This window comes from Poecilia formosa, unplaced genomic scaffold (assembly GCF_000485575.1).
Source record: "Poecilia formosa unplaced genomic scaffold, Poecilia_formosa-5.1.2 Scaffold180, whole genome shotgun sequence".
Lineage (NCBI taxonomy): Eukaryota > Metazoa > Chordata > Actinopteri > Cyprinodontiformes > Poeciliidae > Poecilia > Poecilia formosa.
In genome coordinates, this window is record NW_006800119.1 from 887,403 (window position 1) to 914,034 (window position 26,632).

Genomic DNA, 26,632 nt, shown 5'->3' on the forward strand with positions numbered 1-26,632 from the left:
GAAGAAAATCTGTTATGCATATCTTCCAGCAGGTCAATAATCCAAAACATAAGCAAAACTGAGCGCCTATTTAAACACTTTAAATTTCTCTGACTAAGCTTGAATCTTTTAAGCAAAGTAGAAAATTTAAGTTTCTATATACAACATAAAAAGAATAAAATTAAACTCAAATCATTTTTCTTCCCCTTTACTATTTAGCTGTTTGATCACAAAAAGACATTAAAATACATTGCAGTCTGAGTGGTACTGGCAAAAAAAAAAAAAGGGGTGAAGCTGGAGACATAAACGAGATCAAATCATAATATCAGATGGACGGCTCAGGTTTAACTGCTTGGAAAAAATTGTAGCTAGGCAACCAATACATGATTTAGGCAAAGAAGGGATGTTAAACACGGAGCTGGAAGGATGTGTAGACGGGTGTGACAGAGGTGGACGGTAAGAATTAGGCACCTCTGGTAACCTGTACAGGAAGCAAAGTCACAATTTCTTTCTTTTATTAACAACAGAAAAACATTTTCTGTCTCCAAATGCAATAATTAATCCAAATAGAGAACAATAAGTTCCTCGCTCTTATGATCAAAACACATGATCCATAGAAAAACCAACAACTAAATTCTGGGTACTGATTTTAAAAAGTCTTTGATCCAACTCTTCCAATATGATTTCCTCCGATGACTAAATTACAATAGAATTTTAAAGCATCAAATATACACAAAGTAATTGAAGAAAACATAATAACCAAAATACATATGTTGAAAATGCATAAAGTTTCACATTGTCAAAAAAAGTCACTGAGTTATTCCACAAACATCCCAAAGCAGACAGCAGGGGCAGCAGAAAAAAACTGAAGAAAAAAAAAAAGGATCCGATTGTTTTAAACTCTATTAAATAATTTTAAATATTTTTATTAGCCATGGATGCAAATGAGGGAAAAAGTTTAAAAAATTCAGCTTCATCAAAGTTTTTGAATGGCATCATCTGCCTGATGACTGGACTCCAACAGCACCTTCATTTAAGGACATCACTCTGGAGTGTACACACACACACACACACACGGGAAGTAAACAGGCCCTCAGAACAATTACATACAAATATCCTCAACTTCTGACGTTATGCTACCCTTTGTGCAAAAAACATCTGCCAGAGCTCCTCCAAATTATAATCTTTCATGGGTTTTCACCATTTAAGTTGCACATCTTTCAGCTTCAATGTGACAACTGCTTTCTTAGAAAAAAAAAAAAAAAAAGTCCCACTCTGTTTTCGGGTCAGGAAGTGACCGGACGAGATAATAACAAGGAGAGGTAGTGTTTTGTTTCTTTCAGGAGCAACTCACTCACTGCCAAACTGCTACCGTTTTTTTTTTAAAACACATTCTTATTTGACGAACTTGCAAAGTTTCTTTCTCCCAACGGCCGAACTCGCACAGGCTGTTTTGCAATGGCATACGTCAAGAGAAAGTGTGCTGGAGAAATTTCAAAAGACAAACCCAACAATAATCAAACGGTTTCTTGAAAATAAAAAGATTGGAAAAAGAGAGAGAGAAAAAAAAAACTGCTACATGACAAAGGAAGCGTGCTGGTCGTTTCGTACTGAGAATGTCTCCATTTGTATTCTTCGTTGCAGCAAAGGATACAAAGTAAATTTATGTGATCCACAACAACGTTATTTATATGACGACTGCAAATAATTTCTGCCTGAGGCGATCATGATATCATGTTTACTTGCCTCCAAAATAAAGAAGATGCTACTCTAAAATGCAATCAATCAACGGTAAAGTAAGAGGGTACGAAACAGAAATTAGAGCAAGATAGTAACATGACATAAGACTGGCAAACTAGAGTTACAAACTCTGTCCAATTTGCAAATTAAATTTTTTTCCAATCAGAATCCAACCCCTCTTTAACTCCATTATTCTTAAACACTGGTGTAGCATGGAAACAAGCATGGAGACCAAAGTTGCCAGCGAGAAAAACTGCCTAAAGTATCAATTTGTCTGAGGACTGACTATTCAAATATGTAGTAGTAGCAGTAGTAGTAGAGGGGCCTTTTTTTTTTCAAGTAAGAGACAAATGCACCATGGGAAATTAAAATACATAATCCCACACACTGTCAAAACGCACAGACAGTTGTTTAGAAAAAAAAAAAGAAAAAAAAAGTGAACACCAGTGTGATAAAAATGTGAAAATTATATATATATATATATACATACATACACACATACATATATATATATACATACATACACACATACATATATATATATACATACATACACACACATATATATATATATATATATATACTCATACAGCTCCTGGAATTCCTTTGGTGATTTTCAAAAAGGTAAAACATACTATCACAGTCCAGAGGTAAGTCTGTCAAATTGTCTCTCAACTGTACAATATAGTGAAAAGAAAGAAAAAGAAAATGGCACAAAATAGAAAAAAAAAAGTCACTGCTTCCATCCAACTGTGTTTTTTCACTCTCTGTGATGGATTTGAAGTTCTTGTAGTGCTTTGCAGCTCGCACAGGTCTGCTCGTTCTTCTTGATCAGGAAGTCGCACGTGGCTGACCGCTCCAGCACGATCGGCCCTTTGTCGAACGACGACTGCTTGATGGGGAGTCCCTGGCACACGACGTACCTCTCCAGAGACAGCAGCAGGCTGACCACGTCGGTGGCTGTGCCGAGCCGCGACGGGTGGATGTCGTAGAGCGGGTGGATGGGCAGCAGCGGCTGCTTCTGGACGGTGACCTGGTAGCAGAAGCCCGGGTCGATCAGCACCATGGTGTCGGCCATGTTGGACTGCTTGGAGCACTGGATGAGCTGCAGCTGCGGGCCCTCCACCATGATGGCGTACCAGAGGATAGGCAGCACGGAGGAGCGGAGCGAGTGGAGCAGCTTCATCAGCTGGTTTTCCAGGTCCACGCCGCTCTCCGCCGGATTCTCAGCCAGGCTGAAGATCTGTGTGATCTGTGGATGATCCCAGGAATGAACAACCCGGGATTATATGGGAAATGCATTGAAAAAATAAATAAATAAATAAAGAGAAACACCGGACACTCACCATGGGGAACTCGTCCTCGTCATCTCCCATGTGCTTTGGGGCATTTCTGCCTGTGTGCGATTTCTCTGTATCCCACTGACTGTGATGGTCCTTCAGTAAGAAATGCAGTCTAATGAGTTAAAACCGTTGAGCATAATGAAGCATTATCTCACAAACACTTTAAAGGAAAAAAGAAACATGAAGGAAAGCTTATCAAAAAGAAAGTAGGAATGCATGATATATCAGCACTGACATTGGTGTGAGTGCATCGGCATCGGTTTGAAACATAAATCGGGGCTGATATTAACAACCTATATCTACTTCCATCTTGTTGTCTTTCCTTTCTGGAGGGGAAGTGGAAGAGGTTCCTTGTGTGGTATTTGTTTGGTCATGTGACAGCGGTAATGATGCAGTGCAGGATTGTGGGAAGTTTCACTGAACCAGAAACACAGTAATGTAGTATCGGTAAGTATCGGTTATTGGCCGTAACAGCAATATTAACACTGGATACCAATATCGCCCCAAATTTTCATATCGGTGAATCCGGTCTCCTGCAACTCTTAGACGTCTCCCTGGTCCAACACACTTGAATCCAACAGCTGAATCACCTCCTAAATGCAGTCAAATTCTCCAGAGTCCTGCAAATGACCTCATTATTTGACTCAGGTGTGTTGAAGTAGAGACACATCTAAAAGTTGCAGGAGACCGGCCCTCGAGGCCTGGAGTTGCCCACCCCGGGGCTAGAGCCTTTCCTCTGCCTACATCCCCCAGAATGCAGTGCGGTTATGGATGTGAGCTCAGAGAAATTCTTGAGTACTCCATCAGACATATTATCTATTGTTAAATTGTTACTGATTTAATGCCCGGCTCACGATAAGCATCTCTAAAATAGTAAACATAGTACTTCTTAATTATGACAGACATATACAGAGAAAAAAACATCCAATCAGAGAGCAGGAGACTATGTCACTACCTGCAGACCAAATTCTTCCAACACTGAGCCACAAACATTTATTTTGTTCTGTTTTTACAGAGATGGCCCGGCAACAATAAATCAATTGGTGATCAGCTCAATCAGCTCTGACTAGTTAATGCTTGACTGGAAATCAAGCAAACTACAACAATCTTGATTAGTCCATCTCTAGTTATGAGGTCAACGACAACATCAACTTTCTGATGCAACGGTGTCCAAGAGACGTGCATCTCTTAGGCGGTCACTGCTTGAGCGTGTTGCACCCGTCTTGGTCCTACAGCTTAAAAAGCTCATGAATGTTTACTGTAACATCATGTTTTTATCTGATTAGATGACTCATAACATCTTACCGCAATAACAAAAATTGAAGGACAGCCAAGAAAAGAGAAATGACAGCAGAATCGGATTACCTTTTTGAGAGGGATGGCTCGCTGCCACGCGCTCAAAAAAGGCTATAATTTCAACAGAGTTCAGACGTATGCCCAGTTAGCTCTAATGAACCGTTTTCTCATTCTGTCTGTCTTCCTCATCATGCTTATTTTTAAGCTAAATAGGAAATTTAACAACAGTAAGCTTGTGACTGGTATTGGCTGGTAGCCAGCTTCATCATCTTTTGGCCAGGAACTCAAAAAAACAACCCTCTTTGGTGTGGACGTTGTTACCGAAGGAAAAACAGTGAAAAATAGTATCAGTATCAGTGAGATGCTTAGGAGCTCATTGAAAGGAAACACTGAGTCTGTGGTTTGTTCAGGTTGCTAAGGCTAACTGAAGTACAGCAAATATTTTCCATTTGATTTTTCTTTTTAAGCTCAATTGTGAAACATACTGAATTTGGAAATGTCAGCTTTCTAGAAATCCCAAATGTTAAGGATCTCTACTTTACATAGTTAGATACACAAAGAGTATTTTTTAAGCAATGCGACCTGTCCCACCTTTAAGATGCTAACCGCTAATATAAGATGCTAAAGTCAGCTTAAAATGTCAGCTTCGTGATTATGCTATAATTTTAAAAGAACTTCATGTAACTGGACAGAAACTTCTCACAGACATGCAAATAAAAAGTTTCAAAATAATTACATACATCACAATTTGATTGTAGTTACTAAAACAATAGTTTAGCTTATTCAGCTAAGTTCAAGTTATTATGCAAAAATGAAGACTTACTGGTTGGGAGTAGTTATGATTGCTGATGTGAGGGAATCGATCTGGCACGCCGTTCCGCACCCCAAAATCAGAATGATTCAGCTGGTGAAACACAAAATGGATTTGTGATGCGTTTGCTCGAGAGCCCATGTGTCAAAGTCAAGGCCAGCGGGCCAAATCTGGCCCGCTGTAGCCATTTATGTGGCCCGCAAACACTGGGGAGGGCCACATAAATGCAGCTTCAAGATAACAGTTGCACGCCTAAGTATCACTTTATCGGTCAATTCAATGAGAAAAAGATGTTAAATATTATCTAAAAAGTACTCAGCAGATGCAGAGAAACATTTTAAACGTTCACTGAAGGGTAGCTTTATTACAACTTATCTAACGTAACAAGATGGAAATTAGCAACAATGTTTCCAGCCAAAGCCCTTCGAACCTCACCGGTTGCGGATTGCTGTCCTCGTCGTCGTCGTCGTCGTCATCGTCGTCGGTGTAGTCCATGTCAGCCTGCTGGTCTTGGCTTCTCTTTAAGCTGGACTTGCGGCTGTACGTGTAGTGAGGCCTGGGCCTGCCGGGCAGCAGAGGGGCATCCAGCCCCAACTCAGCTCCTGCCATCTGGAAGGGCAGCAAATGTCTCTGGGAAATAAATGTGCAGTTGCTTTACTACGACAGGGTTTCGGCAGGTTTCACCAATTCAAATTTAAAGACCACCACGAATGAAATTTAAGACCTGAATCATGTCAAAATTGTGTGAAACAACCAGCCTAAACCCCAGTAGTGCTAAGCTTTTTCATCCACTTTGTGGGTCGGAAATTGATTGCCAATGGCAAAGACGAATATCATCCAGCCATCTGCTGATAAATTTGAACTTAAACAAAACATAATGTTTATTGCTTGTTTCATAAATGGTGGCTGTAAGATGTTTTATGACAAAGAATTTTGAACTGCCTTGTTACTGAAATGTGATAAACTTGACCATGATAGACACTAGCTTGCTTTTTTCTTAGCTAGCTAGTTTTTCTCCTCTCCAGGAAACATAACCAATGATTCCTGATATAGCTGCTAATACACTTATGCTAGCTAGCGAGCGTATATTAGCAGCTAGTTTCCAGTAGCGTCAACCGGCTCGAGTCACGGAACGAAACAAATAAGCGACTCAATCATTTGCCTGACAGTAAAGTCCAACAAAAATAAATAAATAAATAAAAATATGTATACAAGGTTACATAATCTTGACACAATGAAATTTAAGACCTCCAATTAACATATTTAAGACCAGCTTGGATTTTAGTTATACCGATTAATCTGGTATTGTATAGCAGTACATATTGTTTTGCGTTCTTTGCACATTCAGGACCGGGCTTGCTCATCTTTACAGGATAGGTTTTTCATTATTATTATAATTTATATTTTCCTTTTCTCATCAGTAATTTCAGTACGTTGTATATTTCTAATGAAAATCTTTTACTGCACTAACATATTTAAGGCTAGTTAAATTTTTTTTTAATGTGATTTTAGGACATATTAAGGCCTTCATTTTAGAAATACGAATGCAAGACTTTTTAAGGACGCGCAGACACCCTGTACAGAAACGTACAATCGCCTTATTGCACAAGTGTCTTACCATCGCTTGCCTTTGACACTGCCGTAGACGACACTTCTGCCTTTTCTTGTTGCTGCCTCCAAATTTGGGTTTGTCTATGCAGAAATCGCACACGCCGCAGTCTTTCCTACACAGACAGGCCTTACACTCGCCACAGGAACGTCGCTTCCGCTTTTTATGCCACTAGAAACAAAAGCGAGAGGAGAGAAATCCGAAAATCAAGAACGCAAACTGGACACGATTTCACCAAATTTTTTTTTTTTTTTTTTTTGGAATTCTGTTTTATGGAAGCCTTGAAAATATAGCCTCTTGTTTGTGAGTAGAGGTCATTCGTTCATAGAGGTCAGTAATATTTTCTTCTCAAATGTCAACAAATAGAAGAGCGTTCGAGTGCAGTCAGCAGTCTGGTCAAAGAAGAGTTGTTTACTCTGTTTATATCGGCCATATTCAAAATAGTCGAAACAGCAATGCTTCAACAGCGATCCCAAAGTTCACTGGATGAAAACACTGAAGACTGTTCAGAGTTTCCGCTCTTCCACAGGTGGAAAAAAAAAAACTAATCTGATTTAAAAAGTAGAATCAGTCAGACGGAAGGTTCTGAAAAAGTAATTTCCCTTTTGATTTCTCCTGTTTTTGTTTGTTAAAATTATGCATTTCAGATCATGAAACCACCTTCAACATCAGAGTAAATGCAAGTGTTTATAGACAATGATTTTATTTATTAAGAGAACAAAATCTACAAAAAAATAGAAAATAAATAAACTAGACTACATAATGCACACTGCTTCTCATAGCTTTAAAATGGATCAATTTGCAGAAAAATAACCAAAAGCACAGATGCTATGTTTGACAAACTGTCAGCTTTTGCTGCTTTCCCAGCTACTAAGACTGATTAGCGTGCATTACATGCATTTCTTAACAGATAGCCATGACCTCGCCGAGATGTTCGAGCAGTTTCCTGCACTCGGTGGCAACAAAAAAGCACACAACACCTATGGGAAATACCCGGGACAAACTTTGGCAAGCATCTTCAAAAGGCAAAAACAAAACGTGCTCACGTCATCGTCGTCGTCTGTCGACATGTCGTCATCGTCGAGGTCCACGTTCGCCGAGAAGTTCTCCGTGTCGCTGCTTTTGAGACTTGGATGCTACGTGCGGAAAAATGCGATGGGGTTCCTCATTGCCAGATTTTCATTTAGGTAATACGTGTGAAATGCGAGTGCACCGATTGCAATTTTAAATATCAGTGATCGACTCACTGACATTTAAAAAGCCGGTTCAGATTTTGACCGATGCCATTTTTTTTTTTTTGTCTGAAAAGTCGCAAAACAGAGGGAAAAAGTTGCTAAGTTGTCATCATTTGATTTCCCTTTGCAATCAAAATATTTTTGAATTTTGAATTGACTGTTGCTAACTGAACATGTGCAGATGAGACCTGATCAGCATGTGCAGATCAGGTCACATCTGTATGTGACCTGCTGAACAGGTCACATACAGATGTGACCACCTGCTGATCAGGTGAGAGACGGCTGCTCTGTGGCAGCCGTCTCTCACCGCAGAGCGAAAGGAGATGGTGATTCTCAGACCTTTGCGGTGGTGGATGAGATCGGTTTGTCAAGTATCGGCCGATTTTGCAAAATTAAAGAAATCGGTGCACCCATAGAGCAAAAGAAAATGAAGGAGCAAGCAGTACAAAAATGTTACCTGTGACTCTGTGACATCATTCTGTACATTTTCAAGAGGAAAAAAAAACAAACAAAAATAACAATTACAATAAAACAGTTAGCAGAGGAAATATTTCAAAGTTGTTCTTTGGAGACTTACACTATCTTCATACGTGTCAACAGGGTCAACAAAAGATCTCTTGTAAGTTACATTTATGCTTCCTGGGCTTTGCTGCAAAAAAACAACAAAATCGATTGAATTTTAAACAAGTTCAACTAAGACAAACGTCGATTAGCTTAGCTTGCTAGCCTCCGTCAGCTCACCTTGCGTATCGGACATATGCACCTGCGTTTTCGACACAGGCGTTTTCTGGCTTCGGGGCTTTGCAGTCCATGCTTGCAGTTTGCACACTGACCGCAGTCGATGGCGTTGTGACATCCCACGCACTGTCCACAAGGAATCCACTGACAGTCCAAGAAGAAAAAAAAAAACAGACGGAAAGGTGTTTTTTTTTGTGTTTGTTTTATGTCTGAAAGTCTTAATAATGTAGAAGCTAATAGAGACTACTTTAAAACGTTATGCAGACTGTATGAACTTCATCAGCATGAAGCTGCAGCTTGTTATCTGGAGATACTTTACCTTCCTGAAGCGGATCAGCGGGTGCTCTATCGACTTGGACGTTGCTGAGATTAAAAAAAAGAAAAAAAAAAGAAGGAAAAAAAAAACCCGCATGAAAATGTTTTTTGTAACATGTTTTATTTTTGAAAATATTCCTAATTACACACTCCTACAGACACATACCCCAGCAGGAGGGACAGCAAGGCCGTTTTCTTTGTTTGTCATACCATGTACCTGTAAACGAAATACCACACTTTGCACAGATCCTGTGGAGAAACAGGGCGACATTAATTCACACTCGCTGTGGTGACAGGCATAAACACAGACAGAGTAAGTCTTAGGCTGGCCGGCGGAGGACCTGGGATCTCAAAACTAGAGGAGTCCACAACCTTGACTTTTTGTCGGAGCTCGTTATCTGAATGCCAGATAACCAGGCATGAAAGTTTCTTTTAAATAACACTGAACAGTTTGTTTTTCAAAATCTTTTTCTTTCTCATCTTATTTTGTTTAGTTTAGACATCCAGAGTTACCAAATTTAATGCTTAATAAAATGACAACATGCTTGAGTGTTACAGGATGATTTGTGGGTGTGAAAACATCAGGCAGTCTTTGGTAAAAATCACTAAACACTTACAGGAAAAAATTTAAATATATATATATATATATATATATATATATATAAATATGAGTCCTTGATACGATTAAGAAGCCAGTTTATAAAAATAAACAAAAGAAAAACAGTGAGCTGTGTTTAGCTACGAACTTACAGGTAGGCCTGTCGCAATAAGCAATGAATGAATTAATCGCGTGATAAATTAAAAAAAAACTCAATTTCCATTTTATGATTTATCGTTTTTTTTCATTTTTTCTTTCTACTAAAAACTGGATGACAAAAGTCTTCAGTCTGGTGCTTTGGTCTCAACTAGACCTTTTTTTTTTTAATACAATTTTGTTTATAACTGCTTCATAATTCAATTATGTAGCGTTTTGTTTATTAGTTTTGGATATTTTCCAGTTCCAGTGTTAAATATTCATTCGTATTTAAAGTTGACTGATCTTTGAGAATGTCTTCTTGCATTATTATGCCGTTACATTACTNTATAAAAATAAAAGAAAAACAGTAAGCTGTGTCTAGCTACAAACTTACAGGTAGGCCTGTCGCAATAAGCAATGAATGAATTAATTGCGTGATAAATTAAAAAAAACTCAACAATTTCCATTTTATGATTTATCTTTTTTTTTTCTTTCTACTAAAAACTGGATGACAAAAGTCTTCAGTCTGGTGCTTTGGTCTCAACTAGACCTTTTTTTTTTTAAATACAATTTTGTTTATAACTGCTTCATAATTCAATTATGTAGCGTTTTGTTTATTAGTTTTTGATATTTTCCAGTTCCAGTGTTAAATATTCATTCGTATTTAAAGTTGACTGATCTTTGAGAATGTCTTCTTGCATTATTATGCCGTTACATTACTTGAAAAATATTGTCTCAAAACAACAATGTTATCGTTTATCGCAAAAACTTCTGGTGACGATTTATCATCCAGCAAAAGAATTCATTATCGTGACAGGCCTACTTACAGGGTGCTCTCTTCCGATCCGAATTCTCCCTTGATTGAAGGCAAAGAGAGCGGACGAGACGACGAGGGGAAAGGGAGCCGGATTTTTTCCTCCGACTGCTTTTCCTCGGAGTTGGGGCTCTGCTTTGACTCCCCCGTTGAGCTGTTCAGCGAGACGCTCGTCTGGTTGCTGTGGAGGTTCCTGGGTGTGATGTTCGGGGTCAGCCGGTGGTGAGAGTCCGGAGTCTCGGCCCCGTCTCCTCTGTCCATCCAGCTGGACTCTGAGGAGGACCGGTCCCGATAGCGTTTCTGAAACATACGGGAGTGCAGCAAAACGTTGTAGTTTTTTTTTTTTTTAATAAATTTAAAATTGTTAAAAATAAAAAAGAAGTTTTTAATACCTTCGTTCTGGGTCGACCTCTCACTGGTGGGATTTCCCCTTCCACGAACTTGCCGCTCTTGTATTCAAACTGGGTCAAGTCGGTTCCCTGGAGCACCGTAGCTAGTTCTACTCTGCTCCTCACTCGATCACCCCGTGGACTGCCAAGGAACACAATTAAAGACATTAAAAGAAATTTGATTGGCAAAGTTTCATTCAGGGGATCTATTACTGTTAAAAATTAAACCAAGAGGGTGTATATATAATACATGCAGTGGCACACAAAGATATTTTGGGGAGCAGGAGCTCCAGTGGAAAAAAGGGCACCTTGTCCAGAACATGGAACCACCAGCTGCCTTGGTAATGTGAGATTTTTTTTTTTTAAAGGCACAGCTTATACATTATATGTGTATGTATCTACTTCAAATCAATAGCCATATTGTTGTCTTGGGTAACACACAGTACACTGTTAAAAAAAAAAAATTTCAGAAGGGCACGTTTTTTTGAAAAACACCAAGTCCCTGTATGTATGTATAAGATTACAAAAGCTACAATGTGTAACTTTCATTTTAAAAAATTATGTTGTTTTACATACCATGTGTTACAGTATTGTATGAGACCGATAATCTGTGAAAACATTGAGCTCCTCCACCTCCTCCCAGAGGAGTCTGAAGAAATATACAACTCTAAAAACAATCAATTGGTGCCAGGAGGTGGGTCTTAACGCTGTCAATCAAAGTCGTGAATGCACTGCTAAATATGCTAATTGCAGCGAAATAAGTCACAGTTACATGACCGTATCGGTGGCTATGCTAGCTAGCTCTAGCATTCACAACAGGTTACGCTGACGGGAAAAGCTGTATAAGAGCAGAGACATGACTGATGGCGGTAAGACCCACCTCTTGGCTCTGATTGGTTGTTTCTAGTTAGCATAGGTAGAAGGCAGAAGAACTGGAACTTTTCAGATTTGTCATGAAACACAATGACAGTTTTAACAAATGTGCATATACATTTTTTAAAAGTTACATACTGCAGCTTCAAAGAGTCATTAACATTATGTTCTGACTTTCTTTTAGTATTTTCATTTTTTTTTTAAAAACACAGTTAAAAGAAAAGTAGCTGCTAGCTAATACGTACCTTAGATAATACACGTCCTTCTGGCCGATGCTGGAGCCTGAGCGTCGAACAACCTCTTTGCGCTTCCAACCTTGTCCGAGCACCGGCCACTCGACCCATCCCTCTTCAGGATGAGCGCGCTTACGTCGATACCCGTAAATCCTAGAAGAAGAAGTAGGAGGGGGGAACACATGAAAACGAATAAACAAAAACAAGTTAGTGTTTCGTGGAATTTAGAAAAGAAACGTGAACCTACTGATAGAGATGTCTTGTGGCTCTCTCGCTGCCTGCAATGCTCTCCGTCTCTCCTGCCAGGCTTTCTTCATCTGGATCATCATCATCATCTTCAAGCGGCTCGAACCAGTCCATTGGAGGCTCGCCAGCAGGCTTACCTTCCTCCTCCTCCTCCTCCTCTTTGGCCTCTACTGGGGGGACCAAGCTTATCTCGGCTGCCTCTTTGGGGTCATCTGAGGGTGCTGGTGGTTCCTCAGAGGGATTGTCTGTTTTGGGACTCTCTACGGTGCCTTCCCCCTGGTCCTCCTCCTCCTCCTCCACTGCCTCACTGGCAGGGTGCTTACTCTCTCCTGCTGCTTCTTCACTCATCTGTGCACCAAGGACGGGCAGCAGAGAATCCAATGAGTCTTCCCGCAAATAAACAATTTCTTCTACAGTTGCGCGGGCATCCCATTCAGAGTGATCTGTTTTTAACGTTGACCCCCCTCCACCCCCCTAAGCCTGAAGGGGTTTGGGTAAAAAAAACAAAAAAACGGGGGAGGTGGTTTCAGATAAGAGTGAAGAAGGTTGTATTCCAGTATAACGTAAAGTCAGCACGTGCTTTGATGAGAAATTGTTCACAACGGAAGGCTACGAGGAGGTTTTGTTAACGGTTAATTAGCTTGCAATAGTATGCAGCTATTGTTAGCCGCCGAGCACAACGTTAGCCGCACAAACAAGTAAGCGTCTGTTCCGCACAAAATGCACCGACTCTCGGCTACACTGTCCGAGTCACCCATTTATGGCAAAAACCCGCAATATAGCGAACAGTCACACAAAACTACTGGTGCGTCAGAAGGATAGAAACATTTACTAATAGCGGTGGTGACGTTAGCCACTGCTAGCTATAGCACCGTTTGGTGGTGCTTTGCTGTGCTGATATTCATCAACCACTAATGTGTTATCAGCTGTTTTTTGTCGTCAGTCTGTTAAAGATTTTTGCCGAAATGGAGAGATAAAAACGACACACCTTCTCGGTTATTATTCCCCAAATTTATGGCACTCTGTTACAACAAGTTGGTTCCTTTCAGTTTATGAGCCAGGGCTACATTAGCCCTGCACCATGCATCCAGCACAACCAACGGAAACGCTCGAGGACCAAAAGAGGAACGTACGACAGAGATAACCTCCTCGAAGCCCGCGTTCTCCTCTCTGCAGGTGAACAGGTATGTAATACATTTTTAAGAAGAACGTTTTTATTTCAGAATATTAATGATTAGTTTCGAGTTTGTAACGTTTTAAATCAAAATATCAAATTTCACAATTCTGTCGAGGTACTAGAAGAGTAACAGAAAATCAATGCTCTTTTCAGGGCAGCAGATTTCCAAGTAGAAGGGGGGTGAGTTATCTTGCCCTGGGTACGTGTTCTTTGATACTAGCCGTTGCTGCGTTCAGGTCTGTTAGTTTTTCAGCTTTTCTAACGTATTGGAAGATACGTCAGGTGGAATAGCTTTAACACCTGAGGTATGAGTAAAACATAGTGAGGATTATACAGATTACATATAATAAAACAAAATGCTATCTGTACATACAATTAAAACAGGAAGCATGGGTTGTTTTAATACAAATTTGCTGCATTTGTTTTAAGTCCAAACTAAGTTTCACTCTGCAATTCCTTGAAGAAGCAGCAAGTTTTTAGAGATGGGCCACTGTGTTTTGTCACTCAAAAACATCAGAAATTTCTATCAAAATTATTAAAAATGTACTTTTATGAATAAAAAAATACAATTATAGAAAGATAAATGGAATGGATAAAACTGAAGTTTTGAAGGGAAGTGAAGTAAGATAACAGCTTTTGGATGTTTAAAGCTGCAGTGCACTGGAAAGTATCCTACGTCTGATTATTTTTTTTTTTTACGTTTTGTCGCGATGCAACCACAAACACACCAGGCATGTGGAAGTAGGTGCACATTAAAAATGTTTGAAATGTTTCCTTCCTTATGTGCAAGTCCTCTCCATAAAATCCTCCCAAACTAAACTGATTTGTGGTCATAACTAGACAAAATGTGGAAAAGTTGAAGAGGTATGAATACTTCTGCATTAATTAATTTAAATTCAAATTACTTAGTCCACAAGTTACTCCAGGTAATTTTGCTAATTTAATCTTTGATATGCATTTTTCTAATCTCAAATGTAGTAATTCAAAAATTTGAATTATATATTTACAAGATGAAGTTAAAAAATTGCCAAATTTTTTTTTCAGAAAAGAGTGATGATATCTGTGTAAAAGTATGAATATGTGTATGTACACACATTCTACAAGAGTAATGTTGGTGTAAACACATTAGTCCTGACACACACACAGAGCTTGTTTCAAGGCTTTATTTCTAATGTTCATACCAAAAACAGCAGTTTCCAAACTCAAATGTGGCTCCTCTACCACTATTAAGGAAAAATATATTATCATACAGACACTTTAAAATGGTAGAAAATCTTCTGTCATCAAAGCAGTAGTTAATCTAGAAGTTTACATCTTCAGCACACAATTATTACGTTGCTATGTACAGCAATCTGCAGACCTAAATCCAGCAACACACCCAGGCTGACTACCTATCCTTGTTGCTACGGAGATCAGTCGTCAGCGGGTCGTGCTGGATGGTCTGGTGCAACATCAGAGCCAGTAGACCGGCCCTGTTGGTCATTGCGGTCCTGACGTTCCGCTCCTGCTCAAAAAGCTCATCCAGCTTGTACCACTGTGGGAACAGAAAGAGGAGAGGTCATTAAAACCTGCCAAGACTTTTAGCTGTTGCAGCTTCCATGGCAACAAAGTGCCTCAAGATCGTCTTACCACTCTGACCCGCTCCAAGTCCACCTCAGCTCTCCTCAGCTTTTCCCAGTTGTAATGTTTGTTGCATTTCCTTTTGGACACCCTGCAGTAATCTCCTGTCGGCTCAAACACGTTCTTCACCAGAGGGCAGCCGCACACCTCATCCACCGGCACCTGGAGGGCAAGCAGAAGAAAAACAATCACAATATTCACATATTATATATGGTCAGTGGTGGGCATCATTAACTAAAAAGTTACACCCTAAAACACTAAACATTAGTTTCACTAAAGTCAAAGAATTACACCATCATGGTATTTAGCAGAAGCTAAATTGCTACAGCACCACAGCATTTAGCAGAAGCTAAAGAACTACCCCATCATAATATTTAGCAGAAGCTAATGCTAAAGCGCTACACCCTCTTGGTATTTGCAGAAGCAAAAACCAAAGCACTAGTCAATGCTGACGCTGAAGAACTACACTATCACGTTTAGTGGAAGCTAAAGCTCAAGCACTACCTGAACACAGTATTCCGTGGAAGCTAATGCTAAAGTTCTACACCATAATGTTAGCGCAAGCTAATGCGTAAATGCTAACTTCAATTCAAATTACATCTGCACTTGAAAGACTACAACCCTTAAGCTCCAATTTAATTTTGATATAATTTACATATTCTATAACTTATCTTTATATCTTGTTCTATAGCAAGAATGCTAAAAGAGCTAAAAGAAAAATGAGCTCTGCTGTTAGCCCATCAGCGGAAGCGTGCCCAGCACCGAATACGGTTCAGTAGAGAAGCGTGGAAACATTTCCACAGCCGATCGATGGAGGCTCACACACCTTTGGATCTCTGGAATGTTCTGGACACAGAACCTGCAGCCTCTTGCAGTAGGTCTTGCTCTGGGGGTTGTACACGTCACAGAAGAGTCTGGTGGCACTGAGGAGGAAATGAATAAAAATAAACGGCGTGGTCCAAAAACGCTAAATTCTTTGCTGAAACTCTGAAGCATCCTTTCACTCTTACCCCTCTATTCTTGTTGGATACATGGAACCAAAGGACGTCTGGCTCTCGTACTGTTGAGAGGAATCGTTTCAGAAACGGATGTTTAGAAGTAAAAATGCCTGCCTGCCACTCGAATCGCATTCTAGCTTTGAAGAGGCGGAGTCACCTTGGCGTAGCATCTCTCCATGTGTCTCAGCGCCACTTTCGGATTAATGGGATGACCGCAGGACACGCAGAAAATCTGGAGATCTGTGTCGTCGCTCTCACCTTCGTTCACCTACATAACAGCCGCACCTCTGTTATTGTTTTTTTTTACTTCTTCAAAAATACGTAGCAAAGAAAAAAGGAGGGGAGAATTGGGCTGTCACCTCCTCGTCCTGCTGAACCGCCTGCTGCTTGGCCTTGGAGATGATGCCCTCCAGCTCGTGGAAGCGCCGCTCCATGTCGGTGAGGCGGAGCCGGGCGTTCTGCTGGTCCCGGCGGATGCGCTCCAGTTGCTTCTTGCCGTGCTCCTCGGCGATGCAGGGACTCTGCTGCCACTGCTGGATCCGCTGAGGGAGGATCTCGTAGATCCGGCTGCAGGTCGGGGGGGAAAAACAAAGAAGAAGAAGAAAAAAAAAAGAAACCTAAATTATAGCAATTATGGAGAAAAAAGTTGACATTCTGATCTTATCCTCAGAAATAAAATAAAAGATAAGATAAATTTTGCTATATTACTCGCATATAGCCAGACAAAAATTATTTCTTCTATGGGTGCAATGATAAATCGGCCCCAGTATCCTTCATTTTGGGCAATCGGTCGATATATGCGAAACCGATATTATCTATGTCAACAGAGGACTTTGTTATTCAGCAACTTCAGCTTCATATGAAAAAAAATTATGTATATAAATATATGTATATATAAAGGAAAAATCAGTGGACCGATTCTATTCATCTAATGTTCTGGTTTTAAATTAGGGGTGTGGCAATAAATCAGCACAAATTTCATTAATTTTGGGAAGTTGGCAGATAATTATATTGCCAACTTATCAACTCTGTCGCTATATTTAGCAACTTTTCAGGTAAATAAATATATTAGAATCTGCATTTCAAGCTTTTTTTTTTTAAGAATCAGTAATCGGCCAGAAACTGGTAATCGGTTCACTTCTCCTTTAAACTGTATGTGTTACTTTGTGTCACATTAAAAAACCCGAATGCAACATACACAAGTTTGCTGTTCTAATGTGATGAAAACAAACAACAAAAACAAATCATGGGATGTGAAAACTTTTGCAAGCCCCAAATCAACATGGCGGTGTGTAGGAGGCGTTACTTGGCTGCCAGCTTCATGCCGCAGTCCTCGGAGCAGTACTTGGAGTTGGGCCTGGCTCCTTTCACACAGTTGGGCCCCAGACACTGACGCATCCCCCCGCTGTCCCGCAGGTCCCCCCGGTCGCTGTGCCGGTTCTTGTCCCTGTGCTTCTGCTTCTGCTTGTGGCGCCGCGACTCTTTCTGAACAGTCGGAGGGAGACGCATCAAAGGAAGCGCGGCTCGACAACATCGTCGTCTCGCACGAAGGGAGACTCACCTTTTTCTCAATCTTCTTTTCCCGCCTCTTGACGTGCTTCACCTTGATGGCTTTCTTCCGCATGACGGGGCTGAAGGCCGGCTCTTCGTCGTCGTCGTCGCTCCCCCACGCCTGCGGGGGCGAATCCGATGAGTTCCAGAAATCCAGAATGAGCGGCGGGTTTAAATGAAACCGACTCACCAGGTCACCGCCGAGTCCCGCCGCCCTGTACTGCTGGTAGAGCTCCGCCTCGCTGTCGTAGTCCTCGGAGTACCGTCTTCTTCTGTGGTAGGAGTTCTCCCTCCTCTCGCGCAGGGAGAGCTCCTCCTCCTTCACACGCAGCATTTTCTGAGGGGAAAAAAAAAACAATTTCTAGAGTACAGTTTCTGTCGATCGGCAAATTCAAGCATTTTCAAGGTAAGTCTTCAAAACTTTTCCAGCACTTGCACACTTTAGAGATTAAAAACAATATAGATGAACTAAAGAAAACAGTTTCAGTTTGCCGTTTTCATATCATTTATTACACAGGCCTGTCACAACAACAAATTTAGCTGGACGATAAATTGTCCCACAAGTTTTTGCGATAAACGATAATATCGTTGCTTTGAGACCATTTTCAAGCAACTGAATGCTAATGGCTTAATAACACAAGAAAACAAGATCAATAATCTTTAAATTCTAATAAACATTCAACACTGGAAGTGGAGGACATTTTAAATATCCAATATTAATAAACAAAACAACAAAGAAGATGAATGATGAAGTGATGTAGTCTCTGTAAACAAAATCATCCTTCAAAAAAATGGCTATACTGAAGACTTTCTGTCCAGTTTCTGGTGGAAAGAGAGAAAAACAATAAATCATCCAAATGGAAAATATTGATTTTGTTTTAATTCATTACGCCACTAATTGATTTACTGTGACAGACCTGTTGATCACTGTTATTTATAATATGTTGTGAAGCTGTTCTACAATCTACAGCAGGAACAAGATAAATTAAAACATAAGAAAATGTTGTTTTAAAATAGCTCACACACACACACACACACACACACACACACCCGACAGGTCTGAGAAAGTTAGAAAAAAAAATGTTCAAAGTTTTCTTCTTAGCAAGTAGAAATTATTTTGGTAATTCTAACTGACCTACAACAGGCAAAGTTTAGACTGATTTTGCGTCAAAATGTGAGGAAAGAAGATACGCATTTATCCTTTTATTATCTTTTAACTAAATAACACTTTCTAAATGTTTTAAATCAAACATTAGATTGTGCTTTATTACAAAACTGTGTGCGGTTTGATTGTCAAGAACGTTACACAGAAATGAAGCACTTTCCAAACCTTGGGAAGACAAAAAAAAAAAAAAAAAAAAAAACACCTAATTGAAATTCAAGAACAATCCGGGACTTGAAGCAGCCTGAACCCTGAGAACGACTCACCCTGGCTCGAACCTCGCACTGCCTGAAGCGGCACTTCTGTCTGATCTTATTGGGCCCTCCGAACTTCTTCATGTCCTTGCAGAAGTCGCACTGGGCGCAGTCCTCGGTCCGTCTGCACGGCTCGCATTCCCCGCACATGCGCACCGACCGCTTCACCTGGAGACCGAAACGTCCGAGGGGGAACAAACACGGCTCAGCTCCTGCGAACGGAGGGAGTTTTGTCGTTTCCAAGCGCAACGGTTGCGACCTACTTTAGATCCGCGCCGTCTGTCGCTTTTGTAGTCCGGAGTGCTCGGCGTGCTGTACTGCCGCTCGGTTCTGTCCGAGTCTGGCTCCTTCTCTCGGCTCTTCTTGGACCTGTATTTGACTTCCAGCAGTGGGTTCTCGTCTTTTTTTTTTTTCGGCCAGAAAATATCAAAATGAAAAGGAAATAAAAAATTAAAATAAGAAATACATGTTTTGTTTTTTAAAGGAGGAAAAAACTGCAACTGAAAATTAAAAGCGCCGACCTCTGCAGCTCATGCAGTACCACTCCTGGATGGCCTTGGCCATCTTCTCCGTGATGCTGATGCAGTGCCCGTGGAACCACTCGTTGCAATTGTCACAGCCGCTGCAAACAAGAATGTCACGGCATGAATCTATGTTTCCAAGTACAACAGCATCACTGGTTTCTTTTAAAACAGGACTGGGTTTGCAAATTAGCCTGTGGTTAGAAAACCTTCGTTAAGAAAAAACAAAAATTCAAGCCGTTTTTTTAAATCATGTAACGTTGTTTACAGTGCTGTCCTTGATTGAATAAACTTGAATTGAATTGTGAGCTTACATCATGAAGCAGTTGATGTCTGGCTTTCGACAAATGCAGTAAAGCGGAGCGTTTTCCCCCTCCATGCTGCTGCTCTCGGGGCCCAGTGCAGTGTCCAGGTCCGACAGCTCGCTGTCCTGAAATATGAAACGACACGCAGGGTTAGAGCAGAACGGTGGGAAAACTGTTCTGTCACATTAGCTTTAAGTGTAGAGGGTATCTGCATTGAAGGTGCCAAGAAGGCAAGTGATCAGCGATGACTTTAGAGTAGTGACAGATGCTGCACATCAATCTGTGACGAATAACAAGACTATTTCAAGGCTATGATTTTCAAAAAAGTGAGGAAGTTTATTCACAAGTGGATATTTAAGGAAGATGTTAATCTTTTCAGGAGTCAAAATAGTTTTAAAAAAAAATAAAAATACCCAAGAGCCTCATGTTCAACTCTAGTTCTGGTTTTTGACGGTAAAAGCCAAATTGAAAAAGCTGGGTTTTAAGTGGACTGTTTTTCAGCCATTTTGTTCCTACTTATTAAATTTTTTTCTAAGGACATAATTTTTTATTATATTCTGAAATGTAAACTCCTAGATTTGAAAGAGGACGTACTTTCTATTTCTAATTAAGTTCTAAGTTCCAGTTCTTGAAAGTGTTAATGTGCATAAAAAGCCAGCAGAACCAGGACATTTTAAGGTGTATGCTAATCCCTGTTTGTAGTTTTTAAGAAGAAGGAGTCTGTGAACTTACTGGAGTTCCGTGTGAGAGGAAAACATCCCAATAAGATGCTTTGTTTACACAAACACACCAACACTGTGCAGGCTAAAGTTAGCATAAGCTAAATTCGTACAAACAATAAAAGTTGTTAGGGTAACTTGATGGTATAGTTAGAATTCCAAATAAAATGACCATTTTCGTTATTATTTATCGGTTACAACATGGCAATTATTTATCCACGTATAACATTTTCAGACTCCCGTGCAAAGTAAACGGCTGTGTTACCGACTGGGCCCAGACAAACTACCCATTCTCGGTCTCCAGAACACACGCTCGGTCATAAATAAATTACTGTTTGCATACTGACCATTTTGTGTAGTCACGCAGACTTCCGCGGAGCAGCAACCAACAACAATGAAATTAATGTCACAAGGAACTAAGGACCGTCGTTTCTTTAGCTAGCATTATGCTAACTGTACACACGGATATGACTTCGGACGAATTCGGCTGCGCTCGTTAATTCTCCTAAAACATTCTTCTTCTTCTTGACATTTATTGGCGGTCGGCAAGAAACGTTAGGTGAGCATTACCGCCACCAACTGGTAAGGAGTGTGAACCACATGACAAAAAAACTATCCTATTATACAATTTACACTGTTTCAAAGAATCAAATATAGCCTGATATCCTCTGCTTCCTGAGTCATTTTGCAGTAAATCAACAATATCAAATTTAATTTTCATATTACTAAGGTTCCTAATTAACTTGTTTCTCTGAATCGCTCATAAAACATTCATCTTCTTTTTTTTTGGCGGTTCCCATTCCTGGGAGGCATACGACTTACTGGGGAAACGCTTATGGGTCTTACTTCCGGCGCCCACCGGAAGTAGCAGTATTTCATTGTAATTTGTAGGATTTTGGCTAATCTATATTCATGATAGAAGTTACATCTCTCTTTTCGGTTATTGTACAATATTTAGTACAACTTGTTTGCGGACATGCCGTCTCCTATCAGAGAGCTGCTCAGTACAGAGGATCGTAATTATGAGCTTAATTACGGGGAGCGACAGGAACACAGCGTTAAGTTTTGTAACGGAATGAACGTGAATTAGCAGCACTGCTAGCAGCTCGTTTCTCTGAAGAGCTGACAGTAATAAAGAAGATAAAAGCAGGGACGTTCTGAGCTGCAGGTTTGTGCCGACAGTATAAAACAGCAGGACTACATAATATTAGCTTGGTGTGATGTGAATTTGATTTTTCATTTGAATTTAAAAAAATTGTAAAGTTCATGAAGTGGCTGCAGCAAGTGTGTTTTATCATTATGTTTGGGCCAGCAATAAATTTCTTTAAGACAAAATAAAATATCTTGGTTTATTTAGTCCATCAGAACCAGAACCTCGAGGTTCTCCGTTGCTGAGTGATTCTGCAAATCAACACGTGTTGCATCAAAATCTGTGACCCGTCATTTTCTGTGAGGGCTATGTGGATTGTTGGATGCCCTAGATGCGTCAAACGCACCAAAGAGTTCAAATCGCGCCAGAATAGCCCTGGAAGCGCCTCCACATAGACTCTGAATGCAAACCAGATGTGCCTGAGGCTCAAAACGCATTTGGTGTGAACGCACCATTTTATGTCCGGTGTCACATTATGTCCATCATATTAGGACCAAAGCCCGGTCCTAATATGATGCTTTGGGTCAGGGGTAACGTTTAGAGGTAAGATGCGAATAAAGTTTTAGTTAAGGTTAGGGTTAGGAATAGACTTGGTTCGCCTTAGGGAAAATGTCTGGGTTAGGCAAAAATGCAGCTACTAAAATGAAGGGAAATCAATGCAAAGTTCTAATATGGGTTGAAATAGTTCTGACATGGGTTGAAATAGTTCTGACAAACCTGTACAGCATTTTGTTTTCTAAATCATTCTATAAATAAACAATGATGATACAATGTTAGCTTGTATTTCTGCCAATTCCACAGCTGCAGTACACCAGTATAATGTGCTTAATGTGCTGAGATACATTCAACGTATTAGAAACCAGTCAGAACCAAAAGTTTGCCTTTTGGTTCTGATTGGTTGTTTCTGGACTGTAGCAGAGCCAGATGAATTTTCACAGATTCTCTGTTTCATATTCTACTGTCTCTGATACCAATGGAAAAGCATTCTTTTTCTATGGGAGTTGATAAGCAACCAGTCCTAAAGTACTGCCATCTGCTGGAAGTGCACTTCTAAATGAAATTACTGGACTCTATTCATCATCATCTGTTGAAAAAATTCTGATGCTTTTCTTAGAATTCTAAAATTAAATTTTATATTTTTTTTCTCCACGGTAACCCTAATATTATTTTGTACCACCTGACAACATAAAATAGGCTAAAAAAATCTCAAAAGTCAAGACATCACACCCCTTGTCTAAAAAAAATTTATTCAGAGAGTAGAAACAAAGTCTCTACAGTTAAAAGAAAGTGTTACAAAAATATATTTCTAAGTCTAAATCTCACGTTTGCCAAAAGGAAAAAAACAAAAAAAACAAACATCATACCAAGAGTTAAACATGGCCGTCAGGGTCTGTTTTGCTTCTTCAATTTGCCATAAATATTGGAACAGTAAATTCTGTTCTCTCCCAAAATGAACCAATCATCAGTTCATCACAGTTCAAACACAACGGGAAGCAGGAAATTATTGGAAGCACACCAGCAAGTCGAGCTTGGAGCAGCTAAAAGAAGGAAAGGAGGCGATGGAATCAAAATTAGGAAATAAATCTAAATCTAAATTTGAGATCGTGTGGAGTCATTTTTAACTGAGTTAAGGTAACTTTGAAGAGAAGAGTGAACTAAACTTCCGCCAGAGAGATGTAAAAGACAGGTTTATTTATTTAATCAGAGAAACGATCATTTGAAAACTAAATTAGATTTTTACTAGATTTTTACTATGTTGAAATGCATTTGATGATCTGAAAAATGTGACAGTGACAACAACAACAAACAGAAGGAATTTGAGAGTGAATAAGTTTTTCACAAAAATAAAAATCAATGTGTTTGAACTAAAGAGAAATAATTTCTCCAACGCCTTTTTAATAGCCTTTGTGCTTGCAAAAATCTTCTATTTATTAAAAAAAAAAGCGGCAAAATTTTTTTTTTGAAATGAGTAGTTACTAAAGAAATTTGTGTATGCCTAGACTGTGTATGTGTGTGTTTAAGAGAGCAAGAGAGAGCGGACAGATGAGAGAGAAAGGAAGGGGGGGAAAGAAGAGAGGCTTTACTGCGAAGCTGTGGCTTCACCCTGGAATGTCTTCTTTTGAGGAAACGGTTGTAAGTACAATTTATTCCCTACGAACCTCCGACAGGCAGCAAAACAGACGGATAAACAGCACATTGTGGGCTGATCTGAATCAATGAATGTTAATCTCTTGAGGCTGTGAATCTTAGCCTCAAGAGACTGAGGTCAGGGCTAGGGTTACAGTTTAGCTTGACACAATCTATACAATACAGCATAGCATGCCTTATGGACGTCAGTTTGTGAGCAGAAAAACATCCGATATTTCCACATGAAATATTGGATTATTCTTTGCGTACATGACCGGCGATTTACACAAAGAGAACAGGAGCCCAGCTCACTCACAGAGCTGTCAGGATGTCCGTGTGCTCTAATTCATCTACTTCTTAAATGTGGGCAAAATGGAGATGAATAATAGATTAACTTCAATGCCATTTGCAAGTTGTCTACTCATCACTAACAGCTGAGAAACCTCAGCTATTGATCTGATATATGGTCTCCGTCGTTTGACCTAGACTCAGCGGCGTGATAAGATCTTTATTCTCCTTTTGTCAGATTCCTTAATTTAACTTGCAGGATGGAACTAAAATATTAATCTTACGTGACGCGTTCAATGCAGACATCTCGTTTCTTTGTGTATCCGGTGGTTACAAATTTAAGGTGCCTTACAACAATATTCATGCCTACTTTTTTATTTTTTACATTAGTACCAGATTTTTATCAGTGTTTTATTAGAATTTTAGCAGCAAATAATATATGTACTTCAAAGGTTTGCCAAGACTTTTGGCTTTAGTTCTCAAATTTTAATTCAAAAACAGGCCTAGGCCTTTGTTTGTTCTAGAGGGGAATTAAATGCAGTTGTAACTCACATTATCTAAGTATTTTCAAAGAGTCATCGTGGATGCTTTAGGCAGGAACTAATTCCAGTAGTAGTCTTGCTACTAATGTCAAGAGACCTCTGACTTAAGATCGCTTCTTTTTAACACTCTTTTGATGCTAACAGCTCAGTTTTCATTTAAAATCCCAATAAAACACATGAATAAAGTGTAAACATTTTTACACTTTCCACTCCCTTGTTCCTCTTTAACAGAGCAAGACAGATTGTTTCTCAGACTCAACGTTTCAATGGATGACAAGCAGATTTTCAGAGGGATGACTGGAGACGGGAAGGAAGAATATGACGAAATACTGAAGTCCCGGTATTCACAAACCATGTCGTCAGAGTCGGACGCTGAAGCTGCGGATCGAACGGGTACGTTTAACAGGAGCATGTGACAAAACTTTACAGAGAGAAATGGAACAACGATGTTTCGTCTTCCAGGATCTTTTACTGAAGTCAACAGCATGTCAAGACATATTTCCACTGAGGACATGGAGCTGTCTTCACCTGAAGTCTCTGTGATTGTATCACCAAATCAGACAAGAAGTAAGATCATCATTATGGTTTATGACTAGGCCTTTCTGCTGCTTATTGTTAGTTTTGTTCTTTTACACAGAGGAGACTGCAGTGGAACATGATGTGCAGATTCACTTCAAGAGTGGATTGACCACAGCTGTGTACGTCTGCAGCCCATGTTCTGTGGAGGGACACCAGCCGAAACCTTTACATTCCCTGCTGCCACCCTTCAAGGAGATCCACAAACTCCCTGATGTGAGCCAAACACTGACCAAAACCAGAGTTCAAGACAGCCTGAAAACCTCGTCAGCTAACACCGAGCCAGGTGGAAGTGGTAAGGTAGCTGGGTGTTTTTTTGCAAATATTTTTTTGTTGGTATTTGATTATAAGAAAATGTGTAATATTTTATATTAATCACATCAAATTTTATTTTATTTCCACAGTTCTTATGGTTATTTGCTTTAGGATCCTCCATAGCATGGCAGCTGGACGGTTCCTTTGGCCTATTCTTTCTCAGGAACTTTTCCATTTCTTTGGTTAGCTTAATATAGTAGATTATACCAGTCAAAAATAACATAGAAATGAACTATTTTAACTTATATTTTATTTAAAATTAAATTATGATAAAAAAAATGTAAGCTAAAAAACTTTATAAAGTTTAATATTTTTTATTTTTGCAAGTTTTTTCTCTTACCCTCCAACTTTCTGATGCCCACACAGTGCCCCCTAGCGGCATCACTGTTGAAAAACAGTATTATAGATTACCAACATGGAAAATACACTCTTAGCCGCCAACTGCTGAATAAGTCATAGGCCACTTTAAGTTTTATGTTTAATCAAATGTTTGTGGCTCAATTTGCACCGTTTTCTTTTAGCTCGTGTTTCACTTTTAACTTTGTCTTCCTCATCTCGAGACCTGTGTGCTGCCATCCTGCTGGGCTGTCTCTTCTGCCGGCCCGTGGACTGTCTAACGGAGACCTTCCGAGGGTGCACCGTGTGCTTCTGCTCGCTGTGCTCGTCGCTGTTCGGCTGCGAGCCCGGCGCCCTGCGGCCTCTCCTGGAGTTCACCCGGACCTGCGGTCCGTGCTCGTGTGCCGGCGCGCGCCGCTTCCTGTGCGACTGCGCCGGCTGCGACGTCTGCTTCCCGGTCACGGAGTGCCTGGACCTCGCCATGGAAATCTCTCAAATGCTCTACCACTGATGCGCCGCGTCGAAACAGAGGAGACAGACACGAGTTGAAGAAAGTCGTTTATTTGTTAAAATTTTAACAAAAGCCAAATTACTGAGGGGGGCGGAGGACGACAACACGCACGTGTTTGTGTTT

General features: G+C 40.1%; 3 protein-coding genes across 6 annotated transcripts; 1 reads left to right on the top strand and 2 right to left on the bottom strand.

The window, feature by feature from the left end:
• Positions 1-2,315: 2,315 nt before the first annotated feature.
• Positions 2,316-13,483, bottom strand: mbd1b (methyl-CpG binding domain protein 1b). 4 transcript variants are annotated; one of them, XM_007565623.2, is made up of 16 exons: positions 13,346-13,482; positions 12,359-12,705; positions 12,124-12,264; positions 11,009-11,147; positions 10,630-10,916; positions 9,233-9,315; positions 9,071-9,114; positions 8,755-8,895; positions 8,591-8,662; positions 8,471-8,491; positions 7,825-7,914; positions 6,788-6,949; positions 5,605-5,799; positions 5,182-5,262; positions 3,066-3,155; positions 2,316-2,971 (listed from the first exon to the last, which is right to left on the bottom strand). In XM_007565623.2, the coding sequence occupies exons 2-16, from the start codon at positions 12,703-12,705 to the stop codon at positions 2,480-2,482; spliced, it is 2,385 nt and encodes a 794-aa protein (XP_007565685.1). In that variant the 5' UTR covers positions 13,346-13,482; the 3' UTR covers positions 2,316-2,479. The 4 variants fall into 4 exon arrangements, with proteins under 4 accessions (XP_007565685.1, XP_007565686.1, XP_007565684.1 ...); XM_007565624.2 differs by having other exon boundaries at positions 5,605-5,778; positions 12,359-13,482; XM_007565622.2 differs by having other exon boundaries at positions 12,359-13,482.
• Positions 13,484-14,681: 1,198 nt separating this feature from the next.
• Positions 14,682-21,188, bottom strand: cxxc1b (CXXC finger protein 1b). Its single transcript, XM_007565625.2, has 14 exons — positions 21,012-21,188; positions 19,955-20,070; positions 19,641-19,741; positions 19,383-19,519; positions 19,132-19,287; positions 17,894-18,040; positions 17,714-17,824; positions 17,459-17,637; positions 16,512-16,719; positions 16,310-16,420; positions 16,165-16,214; positions 15,981-16,077; positions 15,164-15,316; positions 14,682-15,068 (listed from the first exon to the last, which is right to left on the bottom strand). The coding sequence occupies exons 1-14, from the start codon at positions 21,012-21,014 to the stop codon at positions 14,922-14,924; spliced, it is 1,716 nt and encodes a 571-aa protein (XP_007565687.1). The 5' UTR covers positions 21,015-21,188; the 3' UTR covers positions 14,682-14,921.
• Positions 21,189-23,658: 2,470 nt separating this feature from the next.
• Positions 23,659-26,626, top strand: LOC103147345 (uncharacterized). The gene is made up of 5 exons (XM_007565636.2): positions 23,659-23,947; positions 25,003-25,164; positions 25,234-25,338; positions 25,409-25,642; positions 26,223-26,626. The coding sequence occupies exons 2-5, from the start codon at positions 25,038-25,040 to the stop codon at positions 26,507-26,509; spliced, it is 753 nt and encodes a 250-aa protein (XP_007565698.1). The 5' UTR covers positions 23,659-23,947; positions 25,003-25,037; the 3' UTR covers positions 26,510-26,626.
• Positions 26,627-26,632: the final 6 nt, after the last annotated feature.

Coding starts and splice junctions, on each gene's coding strand:
- mbd1b (XM_007565623.2), bottom strand. CDS start 12,705: ATGAGTGAAGAAGCAGCAGGAGAGAGTAAGCACCCTGCCAGTGAGGCA. Junction 8,492..8,590: donor TTGACACGTATGAAGATAGT/GTAAGTCTCCAA, acceptor GAAAATGTACAG/AATGATGTCACAGAGTCACA. Junction 2,972..3,065: donor ACGAGGACGAGTTCCCCATG/GTGAGTGTCCGG, acceptor GATCATCCACAG/ATCACACAGATCTTCAGCCT.
- cxxc1b (XM_007565625.2), bottom strand. Junction 16,215..16,309: donor TGGAGAGATGCTACGCCAAG/GTGACTCCGCCT, acceptor TCCTCTCAACAG/TACGAGAGCCAGACGTCCTT. Junction 15,317..15,980: donor AACATTCCAGAGATCCAAAG/GTGTGTGAGCCT, acceptor CTTGCCCTCCAG/GTGCCGGTGGATGAGGTGTG.
- LOC103147345 (XM_007565636.2), top strand. CDS start 25,038: ATGGATGACAAGCAGATTTTCAGAGGGATGACTGGAGACGGGAAGGAA. Junction 25,165..25,233: donor TGAAGCTGCGGATCGAACGG/GTACGTTTAACA, acceptor TTCGTCTTCCAG/GATCTTTTACTGAAGTCAAC. Junction 25,339..25,408: donor ATCACCAAATCAGACAAGAA/GTAAGATCATCA, acceptor TCTTTTACACAG/AGGAGACTGCAGTGGAACAT.